The 27,369-nt window shown below is 30.6% G+C and overlaps 2 protein-coding genes across 2 annotated transcripts in view; one reads left to right on the forward strand and one right to left on the reverse strand.

The window, feature by feature from the left end:
• The window catches only part of LOC127178539 (sodium- and chloride-dependent transporter XTRP3), an 87,937-nt gene that overhangs the window by 23,512 nt on the left and 37,056 nt on the right, over positions 1 to 27,369 (forward strand). The window lies entirely within an intron of this gene.
• Positions 972 to 25,388, reverse strand: sacm1lb (SAC1 like phosphatidylinositide phosphatase b). The gene is made up of 19 exons (XM_051131478.1): positions 25,307 to 25,388; positions 21,414 to 21,511; positions 19,449 to 19,523; positions 19,189 to 19,316; positions 18,523 to 18,672; positions 16,492 to 16,551; positions 16,293 to 16,326; positions 13,225 to 13,326; positions 13,053 to 13,138; positions 10,489 to 10,575; positions 8,136 to 8,284; positions 7,964 to 8,062; positions 7,728 to 7,866; positions 5,547 to 5,616; positions 5,386 to 5,458; positions 5,200 to 5,293; positions 3,793 to 3,885; positions 1,838 to 1,895; positions 972 to 1,745 (listed from the first exon to the last, which is right to left on the reverse strand). The coding sequence occupies exons 1-19, from the start codon at positions 25,333 to 25,335 to the stop codon at positions 1,609 to 1,611; spliced, it is 1,761 nt and encodes a 586-aa protein (XP_050987435.1). The 5' UTR covers positions 25,336 to 25,388; the 3' UTR covers positions 972 to 1,608.

The following is a 27,369-nucleotide window of genomic DNA, read 5'->3' on the forward strand; positions in this document are numbered from 1 at the left end:
AAAAATTGTGAGAGATAAACTCAAAATTGTGAGAAAAAAAGTCAAAATGTTTGGGTTTAAACTCAGAATTGCAAAAAATAAATAAATAAATAAATAGTCTGAATTGTTGGATATAAATTCAGAATTGCTAGGAAAACAAATGTTTCTGCAAAAAAAAAAAAAATCTGAATTGTCAGATATGAACTCAAAAAGTCCACATTTTTGGATTCAAAAATGTAAACTCAAAATTGCAAGCAAAGTCTGAGTTGACGGATGTAAACACGGAATTGCTAGAAAAAAAATATTTTGCTACTGACAGATAAAAAAAAATTTTGAAAAAAAGTCTAAATGTTTGAACTGAAAGATATAAATTCAAAAAAAATAAAAAAAAAAAAGTGAGAAAGTAACAATTTTTAGGTTTAAACTCAGAATTGCAAAAAAAAATTGCTGATATAAACTCAGAATTGCTAAAAAAAAATTAAATGTTGCCCCCCAAAAAAAATTGACAAACTCAAAATTGTGAGAAAAAAAAAGTGTCAAAATTTTGGGTTTAAACTCAGAATTGCAAAAAAATGTAGTCTGAATTGTCAGATATAAACTCAGAATTGGTAGAAAAAAAAAATACATTTTTGCATTAAAAAAAATTTGAATTGTCTGATATGAACTCAAAAATGTTTTCGAAAAAACTAAAAAATTGTTAGATATAAACTCAAAATTGTGAGTAAAAAAAGTCAAAATAAAAAAAGCTGTAATTGTGAGATATAAACCCAAAATTGTGAGAAAAGTTGTCAAAATAAAAAAAAGTCTAAAAATAAACTCAAAAAGAAAAGTAATTGTGAGATATAAATTCAAATTTGCAAAAAACAAAAAGAGAAAAGGGAGAAAAAAAAATCAGAATTGTCGGATATAAACTCAGAACTGTGGAAAAAAAGTCCACGTTTTTGGATAAAAACTCAGAATTTCTATACCATCTATAAATTCCAGAAAAAATGTAAAAGTCACAATTTTTATTGTGTGGTGGAGACGGACTTCCATACTTTTCAGTTAGTTCATAAAAACACAGTTGTTCATGTTCGCTGACAGTGCATTAACTAGTTGTCAACAGACACAACTTCTAATTTTAGAAAATGTAGTAGTAAAGGTAGAAATGATGTTTATTGCTGTAGAATTTTAGTCGATTGATGTAACCAATGAAACCTTACGTAAAGTGTTACATGTTTATTTTAAATGCATTTAGTTGTTTTTTATTAGAAAACAAGACAATGATTCTGAGGTGACGGCAGATGCGACACAAAGGCGTTCGCTTTCACACAAACCTGTGCGCCGAACCACGAGGACGGGGCCGAGCCCCTCGCGGTCCGCTTTCCAGCGGCGCTTCTGCCGATCTGCCCGCGTGCCGACGGAATTATGGGATGTCTGTGGGATGGTCCCGCGTGATACGATCCTCGTGTGGAGAGCAGCGGCGCGTCCCGTCCGGCCCCCGGCCTTCGTCCCCCTCCTCTTCCTCCCGGCGGCGCGGCGTCAGTACAGGCTCCAGGCCCGGCCGAGCTGAGAGTACGACAGGACCGAGGATGAGGAGGAGGAGGACGAAGACTCGGCGGGACCAAGCTGCTTCCCACACACGCAGGTTCAGTCCATCTTCTCCTTCTGCACTAGTTTGGGCGCGTCCACGAAGTCCCGGCCGTTGAAGAGGATCACGCCGCCCGTCACGACGCTCGCCGAGCCCCAGAACAACACGTACGCCAGCGTCTCCGTCCACGTGTCGCCTGGGAAATTAAAAAGTGTGATCATGTTGATCATTTACAGATCAAATTACTTGTGGTTTTATTATTAATATTTGTATAAATCAGTGTCTTACCAGCCATCAGGAGACATATGATGCACATCGAGAAAGCAACAACCATGATGATCGGCAGCTGAAAAAAAAATTGAAAATAAGATGATTTGGTTTTTCTAAAAATTTGCACAATATGCATATTAACTGTTCACAAGAAGATCAGTAACATGCATTATTTAGAAAACAATTAAAGTCCATATTTTTGCATTTAAACTCGTAAAAAAATAAGTGTTGGCTAAAAACTAAATATTGTAAGAAAAAAAGCACTTTTTTAAAACTCAGAATTGCAAAAAAAAAAAAAAAAAGGAATTGTGCGATAAACTCAAAATTGTGAGAAAAAAGTCAGAATTTTTGGATGTAAACTTGGAATTGTGAAAAAAATGTACTGTCAGCTAAAAACGAAATATTATAAGAATTGTTTTTTTATTTAAACTCAGAATTGCAAGAAAAAAGTAAAAAAAAAAATGCATTTAAACTCAGAATTGTGAAAAAAAATTGTCAGCTAAAAAATAAATATTGTAAGAAAAAAGTTATTATTAATATATTTATAATTTTTCATTTAAACTCAGAATTGCAGAAAAAAAACTGAATCGTTGGATATAAACTCAGAATTGTGAGAAAAAGAGTACAATTTTTGGGATATAAACTTAGAATTGGGGAAAAAACTTTAAAGTCAGCTAAAAAATAAATATTGCAAGAAAAGTAAAAAAAAAAAATTAATTTACACTTGCAAGAAAAAATAATTGTGAGATATAAACTTAAAATTGTGAGGAAAAAAGTCTTTAAACGTTGAATTGTGAATTTTTTTTTTATTTAAATTCAGAATTGCAAGGAACAACAAGGCCAACATTTGGGATTTAAACTTAGAATTGCAGAAAAAAAGGTGATTTTTTTTTAAATTGCCAGATAAAAACTAAATATTGTTTTTTAAGAAAGTAAAAAAAAAAAGAATTTAAACTCAGAATTGCAAGAAAAAAATTATATATATATATATAGATAGATAGATAGATAGATAGATAGATAGATAGATAAACTTAGAACTAAAAAAAGTCAACATTTTTGGATTTTAATTTTGAATTGTGATTTTTTTTTAATTATTTAAACTCAGATTTGTGGGGAAAAAAATTAAGATGTAAACTCAAAATTGCGAGGAAAAAAAATTAAAACTTAGAATTGTGAAAAAAAGTATTGTCAGCTAAAAATATTATACATATTATATGTATAATACGTATAATATACTACAAATATTGTAAGAAAAAAGCATTTTTATTTTTATTTTTAATTTAATTTAAAATCAGAATTGTAGCAAAAAAAACTGAATTGTTGGACATAAACTCAGAATTGCAAAAAAAAAAAAATCTAAATTGTGTGATATAAACGTGTGAGAAAAGAGTCAGAATTGTTATAAATTCTGTTATAAATGTCTATAAATTCAAAGTTGCCAGAAAAAAAAAAAGTCCAAAAGTTTGGATTGAAACTCAGAATTGTGGAAAAAAAAATAGAATTGTTCGATATAAACTCAAGAAAAAGTCTGAATTGCCGTATATAAATTCCAGAAAAAAAAAAAAAAAAAAAAAAAAAAAACACATTGTGAAATTAAAAAGTCAAAAACAAAAACTATTTTTTATCCTGTGGTGGAAATGGACTTCCATACATTGTCAGTAAGTTTTACAGATTCATATTTTATGCCCACTTCAGTTAAAGAAAATATAGAAAATCTTCAAAATCTAATTAATGGCCAAAAACTGGTCTTGCAAAACTCATGATGTAACTAAAACTACTGCAATCATATCATGTATATTTGATATACTACGCTGCTTTAATTACCATAATTACAGACATGTATTACAGTGATTTTACCATAAAATAAGGGTAAATGAGGCAATAGGGTCAAGTGTGGTTGGAGACACAACGTCATTAATCTGGCAGGAAAGAAAACACACTTTTCTGGGTTTAGAGTTCAATCTGGTTCTTACCGTGAGGAACTTCCAGTCTTTGGGCTCATGTAGAGGAGTGTTCATATCTGCCTCTTCCACAGCATAATTACCCAGAAACAGGTCAATGGAGTCCTGGACAAAGACACGAAATAATAAAACCTTATGAGCATCATGAGCCTCCATATCAGATCCTGCAGTCTCCATCCACAGACACACAGCAAAGAAATCAAACACACAACACGTGTTTTAGTCCCAAGAGAAGTGTTTCCAAACTGGGGTTTGTGAGTAAAATACCAGATAAAAAAAAAAAAAAAAAATTAAATTAAAAAAATTAAAAATAAATAAATAAATGTTTAATTACAAATAAATTTTTTTAAATATATCATAACAATAAAGTAATATTTAAATGACTTTAAAATAAAAATATTTAAAACATGGAAAATTCAGATGAACAAAAACATTTCATAGTTAAAAAAAAAACATTTAAATTAATTACATCATAACAATAAAGTAATATTTAAATGAATTTAAAATAAAAATATTTAAAACATGGAAAATTCAGATAAAACATTTCATAATTTAAACAAAAATGTTTAAATTAATTACATCATAATAAAGTAATATTTAAATTACTAAATTACTAAAAATTACTAAAATAAAAATATTTAAAACATGGAAAATTCAGATAAATTAAAACTTTTTTATTTAAAAAAACCTTTAAATTAATTACATCATAAAAATAATGTTTAAGTGACATTAAAATAAAAATATTTAAAACATGGAAAATTCAAATAAATAAAAACATTTCATAATTTAAAAAAAACCTTTAAATTAATTACATCATAAAAAAATAAAGTAATATTTAAATTACTTAAAAATAAAAATTGTAAAACCACTACATATTATATATATATATATATATATATATATATATATATATATATATATGCACTGAAATATTTATTAAATATAAAATATTAAACAAAAAAATATTATTAAATATTAAAATAGTTACTTACATTAAATATATACAACTTTAGTGTTATTTTATTTCAGCTGATTGCCATGACATTGGCATAATTTCCAATTTTTAGATTTATTATTTAGAAGTATTTTTTTTTTATTATACAGCCATATTAAAAAAAAAAAAAAAAAAAAAGACAAAAAATACTGTAAATATCAATAATATATTTTATAACAAAAAACTGCTTTAAGACACTCTACTGAATCCATCATCATTAAATCTTTAAAATATGATAAAATACTATTTGTGACCCTGGATAGTTGTATCTCAACTAAATATTGTGCTATCCTAACAAACCACACATCAATGGAAAGCTGTTGACGTATAAATCTCTTGACCCTTATGACTGGTTTTGTGGTCCAAAGTCGCATTTAATGTAAAAGGGGTTTGTGTGTGATGAACTCTGTCTATGTTTGTCTGACCTGTCTGAATCCATCTGAGAAGTTGTTCTTGTAGTATCTGATCATGGAGTTCCATCCGTCCATCAATAAACCCCACTGCGTTCTCTTCCCCGTCCTGTGAAGAACACACAGAGAACCAGTCATCCTCCACAACCCATCAAACACTCATTCTCAAACACAGGCGGAGCAGAAGACGCTTCTGTTTACCGTGTGAAATCGGTCTTCAGGGCTCCCGTTCCGGCGTACTGTTTGGCACAGGCGTTGGCGTTATCCGCCCATGCTGCAGGAAATAAAGCAGGACCACAAATAGTGTGAATTAGAAAGTCACACAGCCAGACTGCTGACTGTCAGTGTTTGTGTTTGCTTACCATTCTTGTATATTTTTTCAAAATCCGCCTGTTCTTCAATCCGCTGCCCCACGTGAAGAACTCCCATCCTCTACAGATAAACCACATCAAACATGAGTTAACCTCACAGATAACACACACTAACTACAACATACACGCTGGAGTACTTCCACAAGCTGACAAAATCTTCTGTTAGTAGATACACACATTTTAAACACGCAGTCTTTCTCTTCTGCCGAAACGGAGCACAAATAATGACATGGTTTGTAATGAATTAAGTGAGTCAATGATTCAGTGAATCATTTATAAAGACAGTGATTTGCTTTGTTTCTGAACAAATCAACTGTTTGAACAGATCAAATGAGTCAATGATTCAGTGACTCGCTCATAAAGACAGTCACTTGCTTCGATTCTGAATGAATCAGCTGCTTGAACAGATCCAGTGAGTTGCTGATTCAGTGACTCGTTCATAAAGACAGGTGCTTGCTTAGTTTCTGAATGAATCAGCTGCTTGAACAGATCAAATGAGTTGATGATTCAGTGACTCGTTCATAAAGACAGCTGTTTGAACAGAACGACCGAGTCGATAATTCAGTGACTCATTTATAAAGACAGTTGCTTGCTTAATTTCTGAACGAATTGGCTGTTTGAACAGACTGAGTGAGTCAATGATTCAGTGAATCATTCATATAGACAGCTGCTTTCTTAGTTTCTGAATGAATCAGCTGCTTGAAAAGACTGAGTCGATGATTCAGTGACTCCATGAAGACAGTCACTTTGCTTCTTTTCTGAACAAATCAGCTGCTTGAACAGAACAAGTGAGTAAATGATTCAGGGACTCATTCACGAAGACAGTCGCTTGCTTCATTTCTGAACGAATCAGCTGCTTGAATAGAACGAGTCAATGATTCAGTGACTCATTCATGAAAACAGTCACTTGTTTTGAGTCTGAAAGAATCAGCCGCTTGAACAGATCAAGTGAGTCAATGATTCAGTGAATCATTTATAAAGACAGTGATTTGCTTTGTTTCTGAATGAATCAACTGTTTGAACAGATCAAATGAGTCAATGATTCAGTGACTCATTCATAAAGACAGTCGCTTTGTTTCTGAACGAATCTGCTGTTTAAACAGATCAAGTGAGTCAATGACTCAGTGACTCGCTCATAAAGACAGTCACTTGCTTCGTTTCTGAATGAATCAGCTGCTTGAACAGATCAAATACGTTGATGATTCAGTGACTCGTTCATAAAGACAGTCGCTTGCTTCGATTCTGAATGAATCAGCTGCTTGAACAGATCCAGTGAGTCGTTGATTCAGTGACTCGTTCATAAAGACAGGTGCTTGCTTAGTTTCTGAATGAATCAGCTGCTTGAACAGATCAAAAGAGTTGATGATTCAGTGACTCGTTCATAAAGACAGCTGTTTGAACAGAACGAGTGAGTCGATAATTCAGTGACTCATTCATATAGACAGCTTCTTGCATAGTTTCTGAACAAATCAGCTGCTTGAACAGAAACGAGTGAGTCAATGATTCAGTGATTCATTCACAAAGACAGTCGCTTGCTTCATTTCTGAACGAATCAGCTGCTTGAACAGATCAAGTGAATCAATGATTCAGTGACTCATTCATGAAAACAGTCATTTGCTTCATTTCTGAACAAATCAGCTGCTTGAACAGATCAAGTGAGTCAATGATTCAGTGACTCATTCACGAAGACAGTCGCTTGCTTCATTTCTGAACGAATCAGCTGCTTGAATAGAACGAGTCAATGATTCAGTGACTCATTCAATGATTCAGTGACTCATTCATGAAAACAGTTGCTTGTTTTGAGTCTGAAAGAATCAGCCGCTTGAACAAATCAAGTGAGTCAATGATTCAGTGACTCATTCGTGAAGACAGACGCTGGCTTCGTTTCTGAACAAACTGGCTGCTTGATCAGATTGAATGAGTCGATGATCCAATGACTCATTCACAAAGACAGTCGTTTGCTTTGTTTCTGAACAAATCAGCTGCTTAAACAGATTGAGTGAGTCAGTGCAGTGTAAGACAGCTTGTGTCAGCAGAAAATGTGTCTTTTTAAAAGAGAAGACTGACTGGAGGATTTTTGTGTAAGCAAATATAGACTCAATGATATTGAATGCTGTTATATTCACCAAAGATAATCCCAATAAGGATAATAAATCACATCATAATATGCACCTCTAACTGCGACTGCAGCGAGCGGCGGGCCAGCAGACTCTGAATGACGTTGGTTCGGTCCAGACAGTCCATGCAGTTGCTTCTGAACGTCCCGTCCTGCTGTATCTGAACCGTTCCATCTGAATCCACCAGGAAGTAGCTGTTGAAAAACAGGCAATTAGAGCATTCCAAAAAAAATAAAAATCACAAGGTTTTAGCATGCATTATATATATATATATATTCAAGCACTATATACCCAAACTCTTCCTGCATTTCCGCCACCATGTCCACCAGGATCTGCAGGCGATGCCACCTCATACGACTGCACTCTTTATGGAAGTCAAACGCGATGTACCTGCGGATAAACACAGATGTGAGCCTGGCTCTTGTGCGTCGGTATTATCAGCGTTTTACAAGATTTGACTCACTTGATCATGCCGTTGCCCAGACTGTCCACCATCTTTGCAAAGGCCTGTTCCAGCGGCTTTTCTGAGCCCTTCTGATTCACCAGGTTCAGAATCACTTGTTTGCCATAGGTGATGATCTGAGAGTCGAAATGCCTCTGGAAACCATCCAGCTGTAAGAAGAAGAAAGAGACATTACACAAATAAACACAGAGAATAATGTCAAGAGCTGTTTAATCAATTTTGCCAATATTCTTAACATAATGTCATAGTTCAAAATAAAATACAGATATTTGAGACACTACTAGTTAAAAGACAAAAAGCAATGCTCATTTTCATATTTAAATCTGTTGATGCATTCAAATATACAGTCTCTTCTGCTCACCAAGGCTGCATTTATTTAATCAAAAACACAGTAAAAAATAGTGAAATATTAATACAATTTAAAATAGCTGTTTTCAGTGTGAATACATGTTAAAATGTAATTTATTTCTGTGATGCGCAGCTGAATTTTCAGCATCATTACTCCAGTCTTCAGTGTCACATGATCCTTCAGAAATCATTCTAATATGCTGATTTGCTGCTCAAGATAAATTCTAGCTTTTGAAAATAAATAAACATTATTTAAAATTAATTTTGCAATATATTAACATAGAAAACAGTTATTTTTAATCAAATAAATGCAGCCTTTGTGAGCAGAAAAGACAGTAATTATTTAAAACTTCTAGCAATTGGTTAGTCATTCTAATTATAATTTCTTATTAATATATAGCATTGAAGCTGTTTTGTTGTAAAACATTACCATTTGAAATTTTTTTAGGGTCATTAGCTCAAAATTTAGTTGAAAACAACAAAAGATTTTCAGCAACACTTTACAATATGTACATTATTTAACTACATTAAATGACCTAACAATAAATAATACTTCAAGAGCATTTAATGAAAAATGATTTTTGTTAATATTAATTTCTACGTTTGCTGATGCATTTTTTAAATCAAGTTATCTGCTAACATTAGTTTGTTGCATTGATGCATTGATAACAAACAATGAACAATTATGTTTGTATTAACTAGCATTAAATGAGAAAAGTCCACTTCCAGAACAACAATTTACAGATAATGTACTCACCCCCCTTGTCATCCAAGATGTTCATGTCTTTCTGTCTTCAGTCATGAAGAAATTATGGTTTTTGAGGAAAGCATTCCAGGATTTTTCTCCATATAATGGACTTTCTCCATTGTGAACTTCCAAAATATAGTTTAAATGCAGCTTCAAAAGGCTCTAAACGATCCCAGCTGAGGAAGAAGGGTCTTATCTAGCGAAACGATAGGTCATTTTTTTCGACAAATAAAAATTTGTATACTTTTTAAGCACAAAAGCTCGTGTAGCACAGGCTCTTGGATGCACGTTCTTGAATGACTCGTTCATTTTGAACAAATCTTTAATGTGACTCGGGATGAACGAGTCGTCTCGTGGAGTGATTTGTTCAGTCGCACATGTGCAACATCCTATCAGGTTCTGTACTGGAATTAGTTCACCTGTTTCGAGTCTTCGGGTTTTTTGAGTCATTCGTTGATCTTATGGGGCTGTCACGTGATGCCGATTTTTCTAAGATGAACGAAATGACTCGACTCGATTTGTTCATTTTGCTGAAAGAGGGTCAAAGGTCTGAGTCGGTAAAATGATCTGAACTTTCCATCACTACTACGAATCACGTCTGTTCATTGTTTGTGTACTCCGGCTCAAAAAGGTAGAGAATGGAAATCTTATTTTCTCCTACAACTTCAGAATCGTCTGACATCGTTGTAGCTTTTTGTTTGTAAACAGCGTTTGACTTACTTGCACTTTCTTAGTCTTTGCACGTTCGCTTTGTAAACTGGGTCTGTAGTTCTGTGTGACCTTTCGACGTGATTCAATAGTATGTGAACGCACATCCCAGAGCCTGTGCTACACAAGCTTTTGTGCTTAAAAAGTATACAAATGTTTATCGTTTCTCTAGATTAGACCCTTCTTCCTCATCTGTGATCATTTAGAGCCTTTGAAGCTGCATTTAAACTACATTTTGGAAGTTCAAAACTGGGGCACCAATGAAGTCCATTATATGGAGAAAAATCCTGAAATGTTTTCCTCAGAAACCATAATTTCTTCATGACTGAAGACAGAAAGACATGAACATCTTGGATGACAAGGGGGTGACTACATTATTTGTGAACTGTTGTTCTGGAAGTGAACTTCTCCTTTAACAAAGATTAATGAACGCTCAGTTCCTCATTACCTTATTGTGTGTAAAACTGCATCAAACCATCATAAACACATCCTTATTTGTCACTGACCATTAAACAAAACAAAAATAAAAGTAAAGAAAGTGAATCTCACATGATTGATGCTTTTGCTGATTTGTGGTTTTGGTTTGTACTTGAGGTTTGGTCTCTGAGACCAGTAGAACGGGATGGAGCCTCGAGTCTGTGGAAATGAATAAATCATTCATTAACAGCATGTCTTAATAGAAATGATGGGATTGACGCTACCAAATACTACCAATCCACATTCAGAACTGGCAAATGCAAACAAAACAGAAACACTGAAGAACATTCCAGTAAGTTTCCTCTGGCGACTGTGGGAAAAGGCAACTTTCTGTTCTTTGACAAAAACAAGAGTTTATTTATGTGATATCTGTGGTTTATGATCCATTAAACCGCTGTGACATTCATCTCTGCTGCCCAAAGATGATATTTGCGTTTGTACCCTTGAGAACCGACCCGACGCAGCTGCCCGTCCCACCAGACGGACATTTAAGATGCATTTAGGAGAGATGGCATAAAGATCATGACTCTATTGTGCGTAACTACTCGTTCTAAATATATGGTTTCAAAATAAAGTGGAGTGAAGAGTAAAAGTGAAGATATTTATGAAACACTGTCGTATGATGTAGTGCCTTCTGCTCTGCAGATCCATCTAAAAGTGTTGGACATGTCATTTTACAGAAAGAAACTTCCTACTTATTATTTAAAACATGATTTGAGAGCACAACACCAGTGTGACACAGAGCTCCACAATTAATTGCAATAAAACTGAAACTAGATAAAAGTTTGTCAAGTTGGTCACCAGCCTGACCAGAAAAAGTTTGAAAAAGTTGAAAAAGCTGTAAAAGTTTTAAAGGATTTTAAGTTGTAAAAGTTTGATAAATATCAGTGTGAAAGAGATTAAAGTTTATAGCAGTTTGAAAGCTTAAACCTTGAACGTTTTGAAAGAAAAAGAGAAAGATAGATAGTTATGTAGCATGTATGTTGTTAGCATGTTTTAGCATGGTTAGCATGTTTGCTAGCATGTTTCTAACATGATTAACAAGTTACTAGCATGTTTCTAACACGATTAACATGTTGTTAGCATTTTGGTAGTATGTTTTACCATGTTGTTACCATATTTTAACATGATTAGCAAGTTACTAGCATGTTCTAACATGTTTCTAACATGATTAACAAGTTACTAGCAAGTTGCTAGCATGATTAGCATGTTGTTAGCATGTGTCTAACATGATTAGCAAGTTACTAGCATGTTGTTAGCATGTCTTAACATGATAAACATGTTGTTAGCATATTTCTAGCATGTTAACATTTTTAACATGTTGTTAGCATGTTTTATCGTTGTAAACATGTTTGCTAATATGCTTCTAAAATGATTAACAAGTTACTAGCATGCTTCTAACATGTTGTTAGCATTTTGGTAGTATGTTTTATCATGTTATTACCATATTTTAACATGATTAGCAAGTTATTAGCATGTTCTAACATGTTTCTAACATGATTAACAATTTACTTGCAAGTTGCTAGCATGATTAGCATGTTGTTAGCATGTTTCTAGCATGATTAGCATGTTGCTAGCATGTTTCTAACATGATTAACAAGTTACTAACAAGTTTGTAGCATGATTAGCATGTTGTTAACATGTTTCTAACATATTTTGAATGTTGTTAGCATCTTTCTAGCATGATTAGCAAGTTCCTAGCATGTTTCTAACATGATTAACAAGTTAGTAGTATGTTGCTAGCATGTTTGTTTGTAGCATTATTAGCATGTTGTTAACATGTTTTTAACATATTTTGAATGTTCTTAGCCTGTTTCCAACATGATTAACAAGTTACTAGCATGTTGCTAGCATGTTTGTTTGTAACATGATTAGCATGTTGTTAACATATTTCTAGCATATTTTGAATGTTCTTAGCCTGTTATCAACATGATTAACAAGTTACTAGCATGTTGCTAGAATGTTTCTAACATGATTAACAGGTTGCTAGCAAGTTGCTAACATGTTTCCAGCATGATTAACCTGTTGTTAGCATGTGTCTAGCATGATTAGCAAGTTTCTAGCATGTTTGTTTGTAGCATGATTAGCATGTTTCTAACATGTTTTTAACATATTTTGAATGTTGTTAGCATGTTTTTACCATGATTAGCAAGTTGCTTGCATGTTGTTTGCATTGTTCCTAGCACGATTAGCAAGTTACTAGAAGGAATGATTTTTTTATGCAACACAAGTACATTTCTGAGGCCTGTATAACCAAGATAACATCAACATTAAAACCATGAAAATGTGTTAAAGCCACAAAAGTGCAGCTTCCTCCAAACATATTTACAGAGTTTCTCCAGTGACGTTCGGTTGATTTATTTGAAAAACTAAAACTATAAAAGGGTGAATCTCGCAAAACCTGTCACCCTAAAATCATTAAATAATGAGGAACAAAATCATGATTTTCATGTTTTTGTTCCCTGACTAACATATCGTCCCTTTATTAACCAAAACTGGTTGATTTACTGATTCAGACATCAAAGAGCTCAATGGAAATGTCTCGTAGTGGTAGAACAAAGTAATTCCTCAACAAACAGCTCAGCATAAGAGCATGAAAACTGATATTTGGAGGCTTTACCGTTTCAGAGGCTTACCTGAACAAATGAGGCTTTAGCTCCATTATACTGAACAATCTGTTCTGTCTCGACAAAGTTGGCCGCATGACCTTCAGAATCAATGCCTGGGAGAGAAAAAAAAAAAAAAAAAGTGTTTAGCAGCATACAGAGAAAAAAACAGGCATACCGTCTCAAACCGTACGAGCGTTACCTCTGACGTAGTAGCGGACGCCAGCGCGGAAACAACTCCTCCTGGAAATGATGTTCCAGTCGAAGATTTTACCGTTGATGCAGCACGACTTCATGGCGATGACTGAGAGCGGAGATTAAGGACTGTGACGTGTTGAAGAGGAAGTCAATGCATGTATGAAAACGTACAAGTACGCAAAACAGTTAAAGGCACAGCTCACCCAAAAATGAAAATGAGTTTCTTTCTTCTGCTAATCACAAATGAAGACAATTGAAGAATGTTGGCATTCAAACAGTTGCTGGTAGACTTTGACTTCCACAGTATGGAAAAAATATTCAGACTCAAACAGATTAAAGTTTAAAGGAGTTTTAAAGCTTAAACCTTGAATGTTTTGAAAGCGATAGTATGTCAGACAGATAGATAGCATGTTGCTAGCATGTTTTAAGATAAGCAAGTTACTAACATGTTTCTAGCATGTTGCTAGCATTTCTAGCATGTTTGGGTGTTGTTAACATGTTTTATAATGGTTAACATGTTTGTTAGCATGTTTCTAACATGATTAACAATTTACAAGCATGTTGTTAGCATGTTTCTACCATGATTAGCATGTTGCTAGCAAGTTTCTATGTTTGACATGTTGTTAGCATGTTTTATCATGGCCATGTTTGTTAGCATGATTAACTAGTTACTAGCATTTTGTTAACATGTTTCTAACATGATTAACAAGTTACAAACATGTTGTTAGCATGTTTCTAGCATGATTAACAAGTAACTAGCATGTTGCTAACATGTTTCTAGCATGATTAGCATGTTGTTAGCATGTTTCTAGCATGACTAACAAGTAACTAGCATGTTGCTAACATGTTTCTAGCATGATTAGCATGTTGTTAACATGTTTCTAGCATGATTAGCATGTTGTTAACATGTTTCTAACATGATTAACAAGTAACTAGCATGTTGCTAACATGTTTCTAACATGTTGTTAGCATATTACTAGCATGATTAGCATGTTGTTAACATGTTTCTAACATGATTAACAAGTAACTAGCATGTTGCTAACGTTTCTAGCATGATTAGCATGTTGTTAGCATGTTTCTAGCATGATTAGCATGTTGTTAACATGTTTCTAACATGATTAACAAGTAACTAGTATGTTGCTAACATGTTTCTAACATGATTAGCATTTTGTTAGCATGTTTCTAGCATGATTAGCATGTTGTTAGCATGTTTCTAACATGATTAACAAGTAACTAGCATATTACTAGCATGATTAGCATGTTGTTAGCATGTTTCTAGCATGATTAGCATGTTGTTAGCATGTTTTTAACATGATTAACAAGTAACTAGCATGTTGCTAACATGTTTCTAGCATGATTAGTATGTTGTTAGCATGTTTCTAGCATGATTAACAAGTAACTAGCATGTCACTAACATGTTTCTAGCATGATTAGCAAGTCACTAACATGTTGCTAGCATGTTTTTAACATGATCAACATGTTAACATGTTTCCAGCATGATTAGCATGTTGTTAACATGTTGTTAGCACATTTCTAACATGATTAGCAAGTTATTGGCTTGTTGCTAACACTTTTCTAGCATGATCATCATGTTAGCATGTTTCTACCATGACTGTGCTATGTTTCTAGCATGATTAGCAAGTTACAAGCATGTTGTTAGCATGTTTCTACCATGATTAGCATGTTGCTAGAAAGTTTCTATGTTTGACATTGTTAGCATGTTTTATCATGGCCATGTTTGTTAGCATGATTAACTAGTTACTAGCATTTTGTTAGTATGTTTCTACCATGATTAACAAGTAACTAGCATGTTGCTAACATGTTTCTAACATGATTAGCATGTTGCTAGCATGTTTCTAGCATGTTGTTAGCATATCTTAACATGATAAACATGTTAGAATATTTCTAGCATGATGAGCATGTTAACATTTCTAACATGATTAGCATGTTAACGTTACTAACATGTTTCTAACATGATTAGCATGTTGCTAGCATGTTTCTAGCATGATTAGCAAGTCACTAACATGTTGCTAACACTTTTCTAGCTAGATTAACATGCATGTTGTTAGTATGTTTCTAACATTAGCAAGTTATTAGCATGTTGCTAACATTTTTCTAGCATGATTAACATGTTAACATGTTTCTACCATGACTAATGTGTTGTTAGCATGTTTCTAGTAGGCTTGCCACGATAGACGGTGTTGACGGTGTTACCGGTTTTAAGACGCAACACCGGTGACATCACTTTTCCACCGTGACACCGTCCCCACATTTTTTTTTTTTTTTTTTTTTTAAAGTATTCGTTTTTTTATTAAATATTTATTTGAATTAAATGGAAAATATAATTCTAAATAATTTACTTAAGACGAGAGCATGCACTATAATTAAAAACTGAACATGGCTACAATACGTCATATTTCATTTATCACGTGAGGAGAACGAGAGGAGTCGAATTTACAGAAAGAGAATGGCGTTGTGTTTTTTTTTTTCGTTATGTTAATAAAAGTTCTGTTTAATATCAGTGATTTTTTTTTTTTTTTTGTACTTTCGTTGTCGTCCATTCAAACAATTGACGCCGAATTGCCAATTCCCACAAAACTGAAAGTGAAAGTATAATACGCACGCATTTATAAGCTATTTAAACGCAGAAAAATGAGGAAACCCCCACCCCCACGGTGATACCGGTATTACCGGTGTTGTCACATGTCGATTAACCGGTGGGGAAATTTCCTCATCGTCACAACCCTAGTTTCTAGCATGATTAGCATTTGGCTAGTATGTTGTTAGTATGTTTTACCATGTCGTTAGCATGTTTTAACATGATTAGCAAGTTACTAGCATGTTGTGGAAATCAATGGCTACTGTCAACTCTTTAGTTACCATCATTCTTCAAAACATCTTCTATTGTGTTCAACACGACAAAGAAACTCAAACAGGTTTGAATCAGTGACAGAATTGTCCTTTTTGGGTAAACTACTGCTTTAAGTTTGTAAATGTGAACACAGATGCTTCTACACAAACTCCATTTCACACATCAACACGGTCTGAAAAACTCGTCTGGTTGAAGGATACAGCCGTGAATAACAGGGTAGACGAATTTGTGCAGCTGTAAGAGAAAATACAACATCAGAACCATGAATTCATTCCTTCTTTACTTTTCTACATAAAATCAGACCTAGATACTTGGTATTTCTATCAGATTTCTACATGTCGTCCTAAAAATGGGTTCGTCTTAAAATAGCAGCTGCAGCTAAAACAATCCTGCGTTTACCTCAGGCTGTGCCATGAATTCTCGGAGTAGGTGACCGTTCCACACGAATCTCTGATCCGCCTGCGTAAAACAATCACATGAACTTATAATAGTCATTTCATAACATTTACATTATGTTTACATTTAGTCACTTACAAATTTAGCAACTTACAAATGAGGACAATGAAAGCAATCAAAATCAAACAAAACAGCAATGATATGCAGGTGCTATGACAAATCTCAGCCTAACACAGTACACGTAGCAAGTTTTTTTTAATGATATAAAATAGAACAGAAAAAGAATAGAGCAAGACACCTTTTTAGAGTCAATTTTTGTTGTTTTTTGCTTTTATATAAAATTATAATTACATCTAACTATTTTTTTAAGAAAACAAGCAGTTAGAAAATGAATAGAGTGCAAGTTTTTTTAAGAACAGAATTAGAATAGAGGGCACTAGGTCAAATAAAGGTGAGAGATGTGTTTCATAACTCATGGAAACAATTTTAAAGGGGTCAAGAAAAGGATGAAATAAAAACATGATTTTGTTTTATTTATTTACTTTTCTGTCTACAGTCTTTCTTTTAATGTCTGAATCAGTTTAGGGATTTTTGTTTTATTTACTTTTTATTCACACATTTATTTATTCAGGATGTACACAGGTTTTATGAGGATAAATTTATAACTTTTAAAGACTAAGTAATTTAAATTACTTGCATTTATTAAATTAATTTTAAATAAATTTAAATTAATTTTTTAAATTGATTTATTTTTACAATATTTAAATTTGTCTGGTTATCAAATGAAGGCATAAAATATTAATTTAATTTATCTTTTAATCAAATAAAAATTATTATGACCGGATTCCATGATTCTGTTCACGTTTTCTGCATCATGGAAATCATAAGGCCATATTAGCAATATTTCAAACTTTGAAAATACAACATTCAACAGATCTTCATTACTTTTTAATTCATTTGACTAAAACTTAAAATACCTCTGCGGTCAACCACTAAAACATCACATTTACTGTACTGCACTTTCTGATCACACTGCATTGAAACCCCACTGACAGTTGTTTGTTCTTGTTTTAAGCATAAACTCAATTTTGTTTAATTGCTCAAAATACAAGAATTCATACACTACCGTTCAAAAGTTTGGGGTCAGTAAGACTTGTAATAGTCTTTAAAGAAGTCTCTTATGCTCATCAAGGCTGCATTTATTTGATTAAAAATATAGAAAAAAAACAGTAATATTGCAAAATGTTTTTACAATATAAAATAATGTTTTTTATTTTAACATACTTTAAAATAGAATTTATTCCTGTGATGAAAAGCTGAATTTTTATCAGCTGTTACTCCAGTCTTAAGTGTCACATGATCCTTCAGAAATCATTCTAATATGCTGATTTATTATTAGAATGATCAATGTTGGATAATATCAACAGTTGTGCTGCCAAATATTTTTTGGAACCTGTGATTTTTTTTTTTTTTTTTTTTCAGGATTCTTTCATGAATAACAAGTTTAAAAAGTACAGTGTTTATTCAAAATATAAATATTTTATAACAATGTAAATTATTTATTATTAACTTTTAATAAACTTTTAATTATTAACTTAATACATCCTTGGTGAATAAAAGTATTAATTTCTTAAAAAAAAAAAAAAGAAACAATGAAAATGTACTGACCGCAAACTTTTGAACGGTAGTGTATGTTCAGTTTCCATCTCAAGTAAATGTTTCTTAATTTAAGGATTTTTAGATATTTGTATGGGAAAACAAAGCAACAATACTGAGAAACGAATACCAGATTTTAATTTAATTTAATTTAATTTATTTGTATTTTTTGCAGTGCTTGCAAATTTTTCTTTAACTTTTTAAGATCTTTTTAAGACCCACAAATAAATACAATTTATTTATTTACTTATTTATTTTCTTTATTATTCACTTACTTAAAAAAAAACTTTAAAAAATGACAATGATATCTTTAACTGATAAGAATTATAATTAGAATTATGATGTTTTAAAATAGATATGTTAATTTGTCGTTCTCACCCGCTCCAGCAGTGTCATTTCCTGAAACTCGGGGCTGGTGTTGGCCAGACGCTGTAGAGAGTGCGTCAGATCGTAGTCTGTGGTGAAGTAGAAACCGTCTGTATTCAGGACGCTGTTGAGCATGGACAGGAAGGCTTTGTTGTCTTGCATCTGGAAGATCCATAAGGAGTTTATTAGATTTAATAAGACAACATTTCTCGATCTAGGCTGCATTCACATACATTTGGAGAAAGCAGATCAACTTACTAAAATGCACTTCATTTGTAAAATAATGTTTTTAAAGTTACTTTGAGTATTATATTAATTATATTATATTATATATATATTTTTACATTTATTTTTATATATATATATTTTCAAAATATTTAATATATTTTTAGATTTTTTTTTATATATATTTTATAAATATTTAATATATTTTTTACATTTATTTATACATATATCTGCCAAGAAAAATATATACATTTCCAGCTATATAAAAATATCTCAGCTCAAAAAACAATGTGAGGCATTCAGTGGTTCAACATTGTGGTTTGGTTGTGTTTAAATAAAGAGATGCTCAAATGTCTCATAAAACCAGAGGGCAAACATCCAGTCCAAAAAAAAATTCTCCCTGCGGTGAGAGCAGAGACACACATGATGGAAATACACCGCTGAAGAACCGACCTGAGTATCAGTCAGATGCAGAACCGTCTTCTTGTAAGAAATGATGTCAAAGTCAGTGGCCTTCCAGACGGCGTGACCGAGCAGGTCGCCCACCTTCTTCTTCTTTGTAATGACTACGAGATACATGCCTGAAAAAACAAGAGGTGTCAAACAGTGTGAAACAGCATCAGTCAGAGTTCAGGAGGAGTTCATCTGTTCATTAATTTAATTCAAATTCAATTCAGTTTTGTCCAACTCCTGACCAAAACGCAAGACCGAACCTGCCACCAGCCGTATGGTTCCCATGATGCCACATATTGGACGCGTCACTGCTGACGGAGGGACGTCCTTCCTCACTGAACGAGAACAGAAAACACCACAGTTAATGGCTGGTATTAATGGTTTTAATATATATTATATATTATAATATTAACAATATTTTAAATGCATTATACTGGATGCTTATTGTTTAAATGGCAAATTGATATTTATTATATTGTGAGACTTATTATATTATATTAAAGGAAAACATATAATTTTTATTATATTATACAACACTATAAATTAAATAATTTATTAAAATATTATAATTTATTATTATTATTAATTCAAAAATGTATTATATTATATTAAATATATATTGGTTATTGTTAGATATTTAACTGTGAATATAACTTTTTTATTTTTAAATGTATTGTACTAGATATTTAGACACTTAACATATTTATTCTTATATTACAGTAAACTATACGCATTTTTAAATTATTACATTATATTATATTACATTATAAATTAAATTAAAATAGTATTATTATACTATTACTAATATTTAACATTAAATAAAAATATATTGGATATTTATTGTTTAAACAGACACTGATATTTATTATATTATAGGAAACCTCTTGTCAATATATATTATACTACAGTATAAATGAAATAATAATAATAATATATAACATTACATTTTAAAATGTTTATTACATTGTACTAAATTATACAAAATATTTATTGGTTAATGTTAGAAATTTAACAGTGTATTATTATTTAAATGTACTATACTGGCTATATTTATTATTTAATTTATTGCTTAATATTTATTTTTTTAATTATTTATGTCTGTTTTGTATTATTGAAAAATATATTAGTTATATTATGCTATACTATTATAATATTTTATTATACTATATAATGAATTATACTATGTATAATGAATAATAAAATTAATAATAACAATACTACAAATAACAATGAAATATTATTGTTACATATTATTATTAATAACATCATATTATAATAAAAATTTAAAAACTTTATTATACTGAACACTGAATATATGTATTATTTTAAATGTATAATACTGGATATTTGTTTATTATATTATACTAAATATTTATTGGTTAATGTTAGACAGTGTATTATTATTTTAAATGTACTATACTGGCTATATTTATTGTTTAATTGATTGCTTAATATTTAATTAATTATTATTTATTTCTGTTTTGTATTATTGAAAAATATATATGTTATATTATGCTATACTATTATAATATTTTATTATACTATACTATGCTTAATAATAATTTAAAATAATATTATAATGAATAATAATTAAATAATTAAATTAAATATTGATACATATTATTATTATTATTATTATTATTAATATAATATTATAAAAAAAAATGTAAAAAGCATATACTGGAAATTGAATGTGTATTATTTTAAATGTCTAAACTATTTTTATTTTTTATTTTTTTTGAATGTTAGATATTGGTATTTATTTTTATTATATTATAAAAAATATAATATAATTTTTTTTTTTTTTATTTGTTATTAGTATATTATAGCATACTAATAACAACAACTTAAAATAAAATCATTATTAAAAACATTCTATAATATTACAACTTAAAAAAAATGTATTATACTGAATATTTATAGGTTAATATTAGATACGTTTTACTTCTCACAATTTCCAAATAAGACTTACATTTGCATGCTAATTTGAGTTGAAAATTCTGTTGATATTTAACTAAGGAGTGACTCAGAAACACACGATTCATTCAAATGTTCTGTGACCTCAAAACAGCTTTAAACTGAACACATTCATGGTCATAAAGTAAAGTTAGTGATTTGACAGCAGATAAAGGCTTCAGTGTGTGCAGATACTGACAGCGTCTGTTTATTCATCAAACAGCCTGTCAAATTTACACTACGGGTCGCGTCAAGCGTTGTTTTCATACCTGTGAGGGTCATTTCTGTGGACACGCGGTCAATGGCGAGGACGTCTCCAGCTCCATCATCACACGCCTCGATGTAGAACTTCTCAGGGGCCGTGTGACTTAAAATAGAGAGGAAAGAGATGATTATTAGGTTTAATGCATTTAATGCACAATACAGTGAAGTCCAGAGCAGAAGTTATCCATATTACATTTACATGTGGCTCAGAATTCATCAGTTGCATCACTTTCTTAAACTCTATAATAACCAGCACTGTTATAAATGATGCCAAATGTATGCAACACTACACAAATGATTATAATGTACTGCAAACTCTACATGTTTATTATCTATTCGTGTATTATTCTGTATGTACGTTTTATTTAAACAGATTTGTTGCTGATTTTGTGGGATTTAAAAATTTGAAAATTTTATTTTAAACCTTAAAGCGGCTAAAAAAATGAATTACTTAAAATTCTCTGAATTATTTACAATTTATATTTATTAAATTCCCTTATGTTTAATTTTTATAATTTGCTAATATATATATATACACTACTGTTCAAAAGTTTGAGATCAGTAAGACTTGTAATAGTCTTTAAAGAAGTCTCTTATGCTCATCAAGGCTGCATTTATTTGATTAAATATAGAAAAAAACAGTAATATTGCAAAATGTTTTTACAATATAAAATAATGTTTTTTATTTTAACATACTTTAAAATACAATTTATTCCTGTGATGAAAAGCTGAATTTTTATCAGCTGTTACTCCAGTCTTAAGTGTCACATGATCCTTCAGAAATCATTCTAATATGCAGATTTATTATTAGAATGATCAATGTTGGATAATATCAACAGTTGTGCTGCCAAATATTTTTTGGAACCTGTGATTTTTTTTTTTTTCAGGATTCTTTCATGAATAACAAGTTTAAAAAGTACAGTGTTTATTCAAAATATAAATATTTTATAACAATGTAAATTATTTATTATTAACTTTTAGTAAACTTTTAATTATTAACTTAATACATCCTTGGTAAATAAAAGTATTAATTTCTTTAAAAAAATAAAATAAAAAAAAGAAACAATAAAAATTTACTGACCCCAAACTTTTGAACGGTAGTGTGTATATATACATACAGTCATGTGAAAAAGTTCAAACACCCTATTGAATTTTTATTGTTTTCTGTATCAGGACATGATAAAAATGATCTGGTCCTTGGCAGGTCTTAAAATTTGGAAAATAAATCCTCAGATAAACATCATCACATGTCATATCACACTGTGTCATTATTTATTTAACAAAAATACAGCCAAGAGGGAAAGGCCATGTGTAACAATGTTAGGACACCCTATGAGTCAGTTGCCTGTAGATCCACTTTTAGCAGCACTAACTTGAAGCATTCATTTTCTGTGTGACTTTATCAGTCTCTTTGGACATTTGGACATTTTTGTGGGCATTTGCGTATGCACAGCTCTCACCACAGCATTTGAGTCAGGATGATCAGCCCTCCTCCAGCATGCTTGTCTTTTGGTATGAGGTGTTTGTGCTGATATGCTCTTTAGGTTTTCACCAAACTTGGCGCTGTGCATTGTGGCCAAACATCTCCACTTCGGTCTCGTCTGTTCAGAGGACATTATTCTACAAGACTTGTGTTTTGTTCAGATGCAACTTTGCAGACCTGAACTGTGCTGCAATGCTTTTTTTTTTAGATAGAAGAGTCTTTCTTCTGCCAAACCTTCCAAACATACCATTTTTGTCCCATATTTTTCTAATGATATTGTTATGAACTTTATCATTTAACATGTGAACTGAGGCCTGTAGAGTCTGAGGTGTAGTTTTTGGGTTGTCTGCCATTTTCTCTGAACTTTACACGGTCTGATCTTGGAGTGAATTTTCTGGGACGTCCACTCCTGGAAGGAGAGGTGTCTGTTTTAAATGTCTTCCACTTGTGTATAAACTTAAAATAGTTTGGAAATGGCTGTATTACTTTAATCTCAGATTGACGGCAGCAACAGTTGCTTGTCTAAGATGATTGCTGATGTCTTACCTCCTTGGCATTGTGTTAACACACACCTGAAGGCTCCAGACCAGCAAACTGACAAATCTTATGCTTTTATAGAGGTGCTCAGACTTGCTGATGATCAGTTAATCAAAGGTATTTGATTAGCAGTGCTTCACTGTTATTTACCCTCTTAATCCCAATGTTAACAGTAAGGGCGTCCTAACTTTGTCACACATGGCTTTTCCATTTTGGCTTTATTTTTGTTCAGTAAATAATGACATGGTGCAATTTGTCATGTGTTGTTGTTAATGTGAGGTTTTATTTTCGAACTTTTAAGACCAGCCAAGGACCAGTTTTTTAAAATAATGTCCTGATACGGAAAACCACGGAATTCAATAGGGTGTCCAAACTTTTTCACATGACTGTATATATATATATATGTATGTATATTTATTTTATTTATTTATTTTTTTCATTATAATACTAAATTAACTTTCATTGTATGGGCCATGGTGGAAAAATATTTATAGAATACTATAGTATAACAAAATTATTAATAAATACTATTTTATATATATATATATATATATATATATATATATATATAATTTTTTATTTTTTCTCATTATATTTACTAAATAAACTTTCATCATATGGGCCAAGATGGAAGAATATTTCCTATGTGCTAATTTACCTCAAATTTTTGAACGTCAATAAATAATTAATATATTTAAAATTAGGTTTCATTATTTATTTTTTAATACAGAAAAATTCTCCATATAGTGACATTTTGTGAAAATATTTGTGTACATTACTTGCAATTTATACTGATTAATTTATTAGATTTATACTTTTATTTGTTCTAATAATATAATATAATATAAAATAATATAATATTATTATGAATACTATAGTATAACAAAATTATTAATAAACACTATTATATATATATATATATATATATATATATATATATAATATTTTAAAATATGGTATATCAAAACAATCATTTCTAAAAAATATAACTATTAATTCCAGCAATACTAAATGCCTAAGATTTATTTATTTAAAAAAAAAATATATATATATATAATTTTTTTTCTCGTTATATTTACTAAGTTAACTTTCATTGTATGGGCCAAGATGGAAGAATATTTACCAGAATGTGCTAATTTACCTCAAAACCTTCGAAAATGGAGCCGAATTTCAATACATAAATTAATATTTATATTATAGGTATATTACTATATTTAGAATTAGGTTTCATTATTTATTTTTTGATACAGAAAAAATCTCTATACAGTGACATTTTGTGAAATGTTTGTGTAAATGACACAAATACTTTTGTATTTATTTATGCCTTACATTTTTCTATATTCATTATTGATTATAATGATAGCTAATATTATATATTATTTTATATGTAATATTTTCTGTATGATTTTGGCATCTGCAACAAGAGAAAATAAAAACAAAAACAACAACAACAACAACAAGAGGTACCTGAACTGCACAGAGGTTTAAGAAATCAGCTGTTGATCATCAATAAACAATAGTTTCACGTTTTAGTCGATCTGAATTAATCTCTGATCTGAACTGAATCTGATCACAATCATTGATCAGCACAAGCTGTGGCTCAAAACATAGCAAGCTACTCACTTTAATAACATTTTGTGAAATAATAATGAGCATACATGCTGTCTGGACAGACACTTCACTAGAATGCGGCCCAAAAATGCTGTCTATGTAGACAACTCACTATGTTTTGAGACACAGCCACAGACTGAACATGCGAGTCACCGCTGCTCCTGACGACACACTTTAACCGATCAAACATGACTACTGAACTCTCTTCGGTTCCTCTAATCGATAATCAGCGATCGATGAGCATCAAAGGAGTGAATTAATACTCACAGATTGAAGGTGTTGTAGGTGGTCGCCATTTTTCCATCAGTTCGTTCCTGACCTTCGTGACGTGTCAATACGGCAGCGGGAATCTGGCGACAGGCAGCGAATACTAACAGGAAATGACCTCTGGAGGACACATAAAAGTCCCGCGTTGTAATAAAAGTCCCCTGCAATTATGTTCGCCTTTGGTTAATAAAACTTTTATTGTTTTTCATTTAAAACCTCTAGAATTTAAAAATGAAAGAACGATACAGATTATTAATAGTCGTTTTGCGTGTCACGATGTCTGAGATCGGGTTGGCTGCCTTTAGAGCATGTGATTAAAGTGAGCAAAAAAAGCTAGAAAAACAAACTTAAAAAAACAAAAAAATTGTATATATAAACAAGCATTTCCAAATTTTGTTTCTTTTTTCCTAACTATGAATTCCAACACAACAATCCCAAATGGCAAAAATAATAATAAAATAAAATAAAATAAAATAATGATGATACACAAATATTACAAGTATTTACACAATAACACCATTAAAACGTAAAATAGTAAAATTACTTAACTATTATATTATTACATTTATAATATTTTAGTATTCATTTAATTGGAATTTAATTATAATTAATTATAATAATTATTTTGGCTGTATTATAATTATTAGGAGCAGATAAAAAGTGATTAAAGGTTGGCTGCCATTAGAGCAAGTGATTAAAGTTAGCAAAAAATAAATAAATAAATAAATAAATAACAACAATAATGATAACTTTTTCAAAATATGGTATATCAAAACAAGCATTTCTAAAAATATATATTTTAGTTTTTTCCTAATTAATAATTCCGACAATCCCAAACGCCAAAAAATAAAATAATTAAAAATTATGATACATAAATATTACAAGTATTCACACAATAATAACGTTAAATGTACAATTGGGAAAAAAGAGGGGAATAAATAAAAAATATATAAATAATATGAATAATAAAAATATCATATTTACAATAACAATAATAAAAATAATAAACAAATAAATAAATAACTTAACTATTATATAATTAAATTGTTAATATTTTATTATTAATTTAATATGAATTTAATTCAATTATAATTATTATTTTATTATAAATGATTTTATAATTATAATTAGGAGGACAGATAAAAGTCTTGTGTTGTAATAAAAGTCCCATGTAATTTCAGGTTGTCTGCCACTACAGCATGTGATTAAAGTTAGCAAAATAATAATAATAATAATCTTTTTCAAATTATGGTATATCAAAACAATAATTTCTAAAAATATTCATTTTAGTTTTTTCCTAACTAATAATTCCAACACAACAATCCCAAACGCCAAAAAATAAAAGAATTAATAACGACGATACACAAATATTACAAGTATTCACACAATAATAACATTAAAATGTAAAATAGGGAAAAAAAAAGAGGGAGAATAAATAAAAAAAATATAAATAAAAATAAATCGCTTAACTATTATATTATTAAATTGTTAATATTTTATCATTAATTTATTTAAAATTAAATTCAAATATAGTAATTATTATATTACTTTAATTATATTAACACATATAATAATTAGTAGGACAGATAAAAGTCCTGTGTAATATCAGGTTGGGCTGCCATTAGAGCATGTGATTAAAAATTAAAAATAGTTAAAAAAAAAAAACAAAAAAAACACAAACGTTTTTAAAATATGGTATATCAAAACAATAATTTCTAAAAAATATAACTATTAATTCCAGCAATCCTAAATGCCTAAGATTTATTTATTTAAAAACAGAAATAAAATAATTAATAATGATGATACACATTCACACAATAAAAACATTAAAATGTAAAACAGGAAAAGAGGGAGAATAAATAAAAAATATAAAATAATAATAATATTAATATTATTATATTTAAATTAATTATAATTCTTATATTATTAGTTATTTTATTATATTAATAAGTACTATAATTATAATTAGTAATATAATAATTTCTGTAGCACATTCTACTATGTAACAACAATGATAATGGCATATAAACATCATAATACAAAGAAAACTAGTGTTTTTTTGT

Source organism: Labeo rohita, chromosome 16, assembly GCF_022985175.1.
Source record: "Labeo rohita strain BAU-BD-2019 chromosome 16, IGBB_LRoh.1.0, whole genome shotgun sequence".
Classification (NCBI taxonomy): domain Eukaryota; kingdom Metazoa; phylum Chordata; class Actinopteri; order Cypriniformes; family Cyprinidae; genus Labeo; species Labeo rohita.

Excerpts from the sequence above, each read along its gene's own strand:
- sacm1lb (XM_051131478.1), bottom strand. The coding sequence starts at position 25,335 with ATGGCGACCACCTACAACACCTTCAATCT. Across the intron at positions 16,552-18,522 it reads AAATGACACTGCTGGAGCGG|GCGGATCAGAGATTCGTGTG; the intron begins GTGAGAACGACA and ends TGTTTTACGCAG. Across the intron at positions 16,327-16,491 it reads AATTCATGGCACAGCCTGAG|CTGCACAAATTCGTCTACCC; the intron begins GTAAACGCAGGA and ends TTTCTCTTACAG.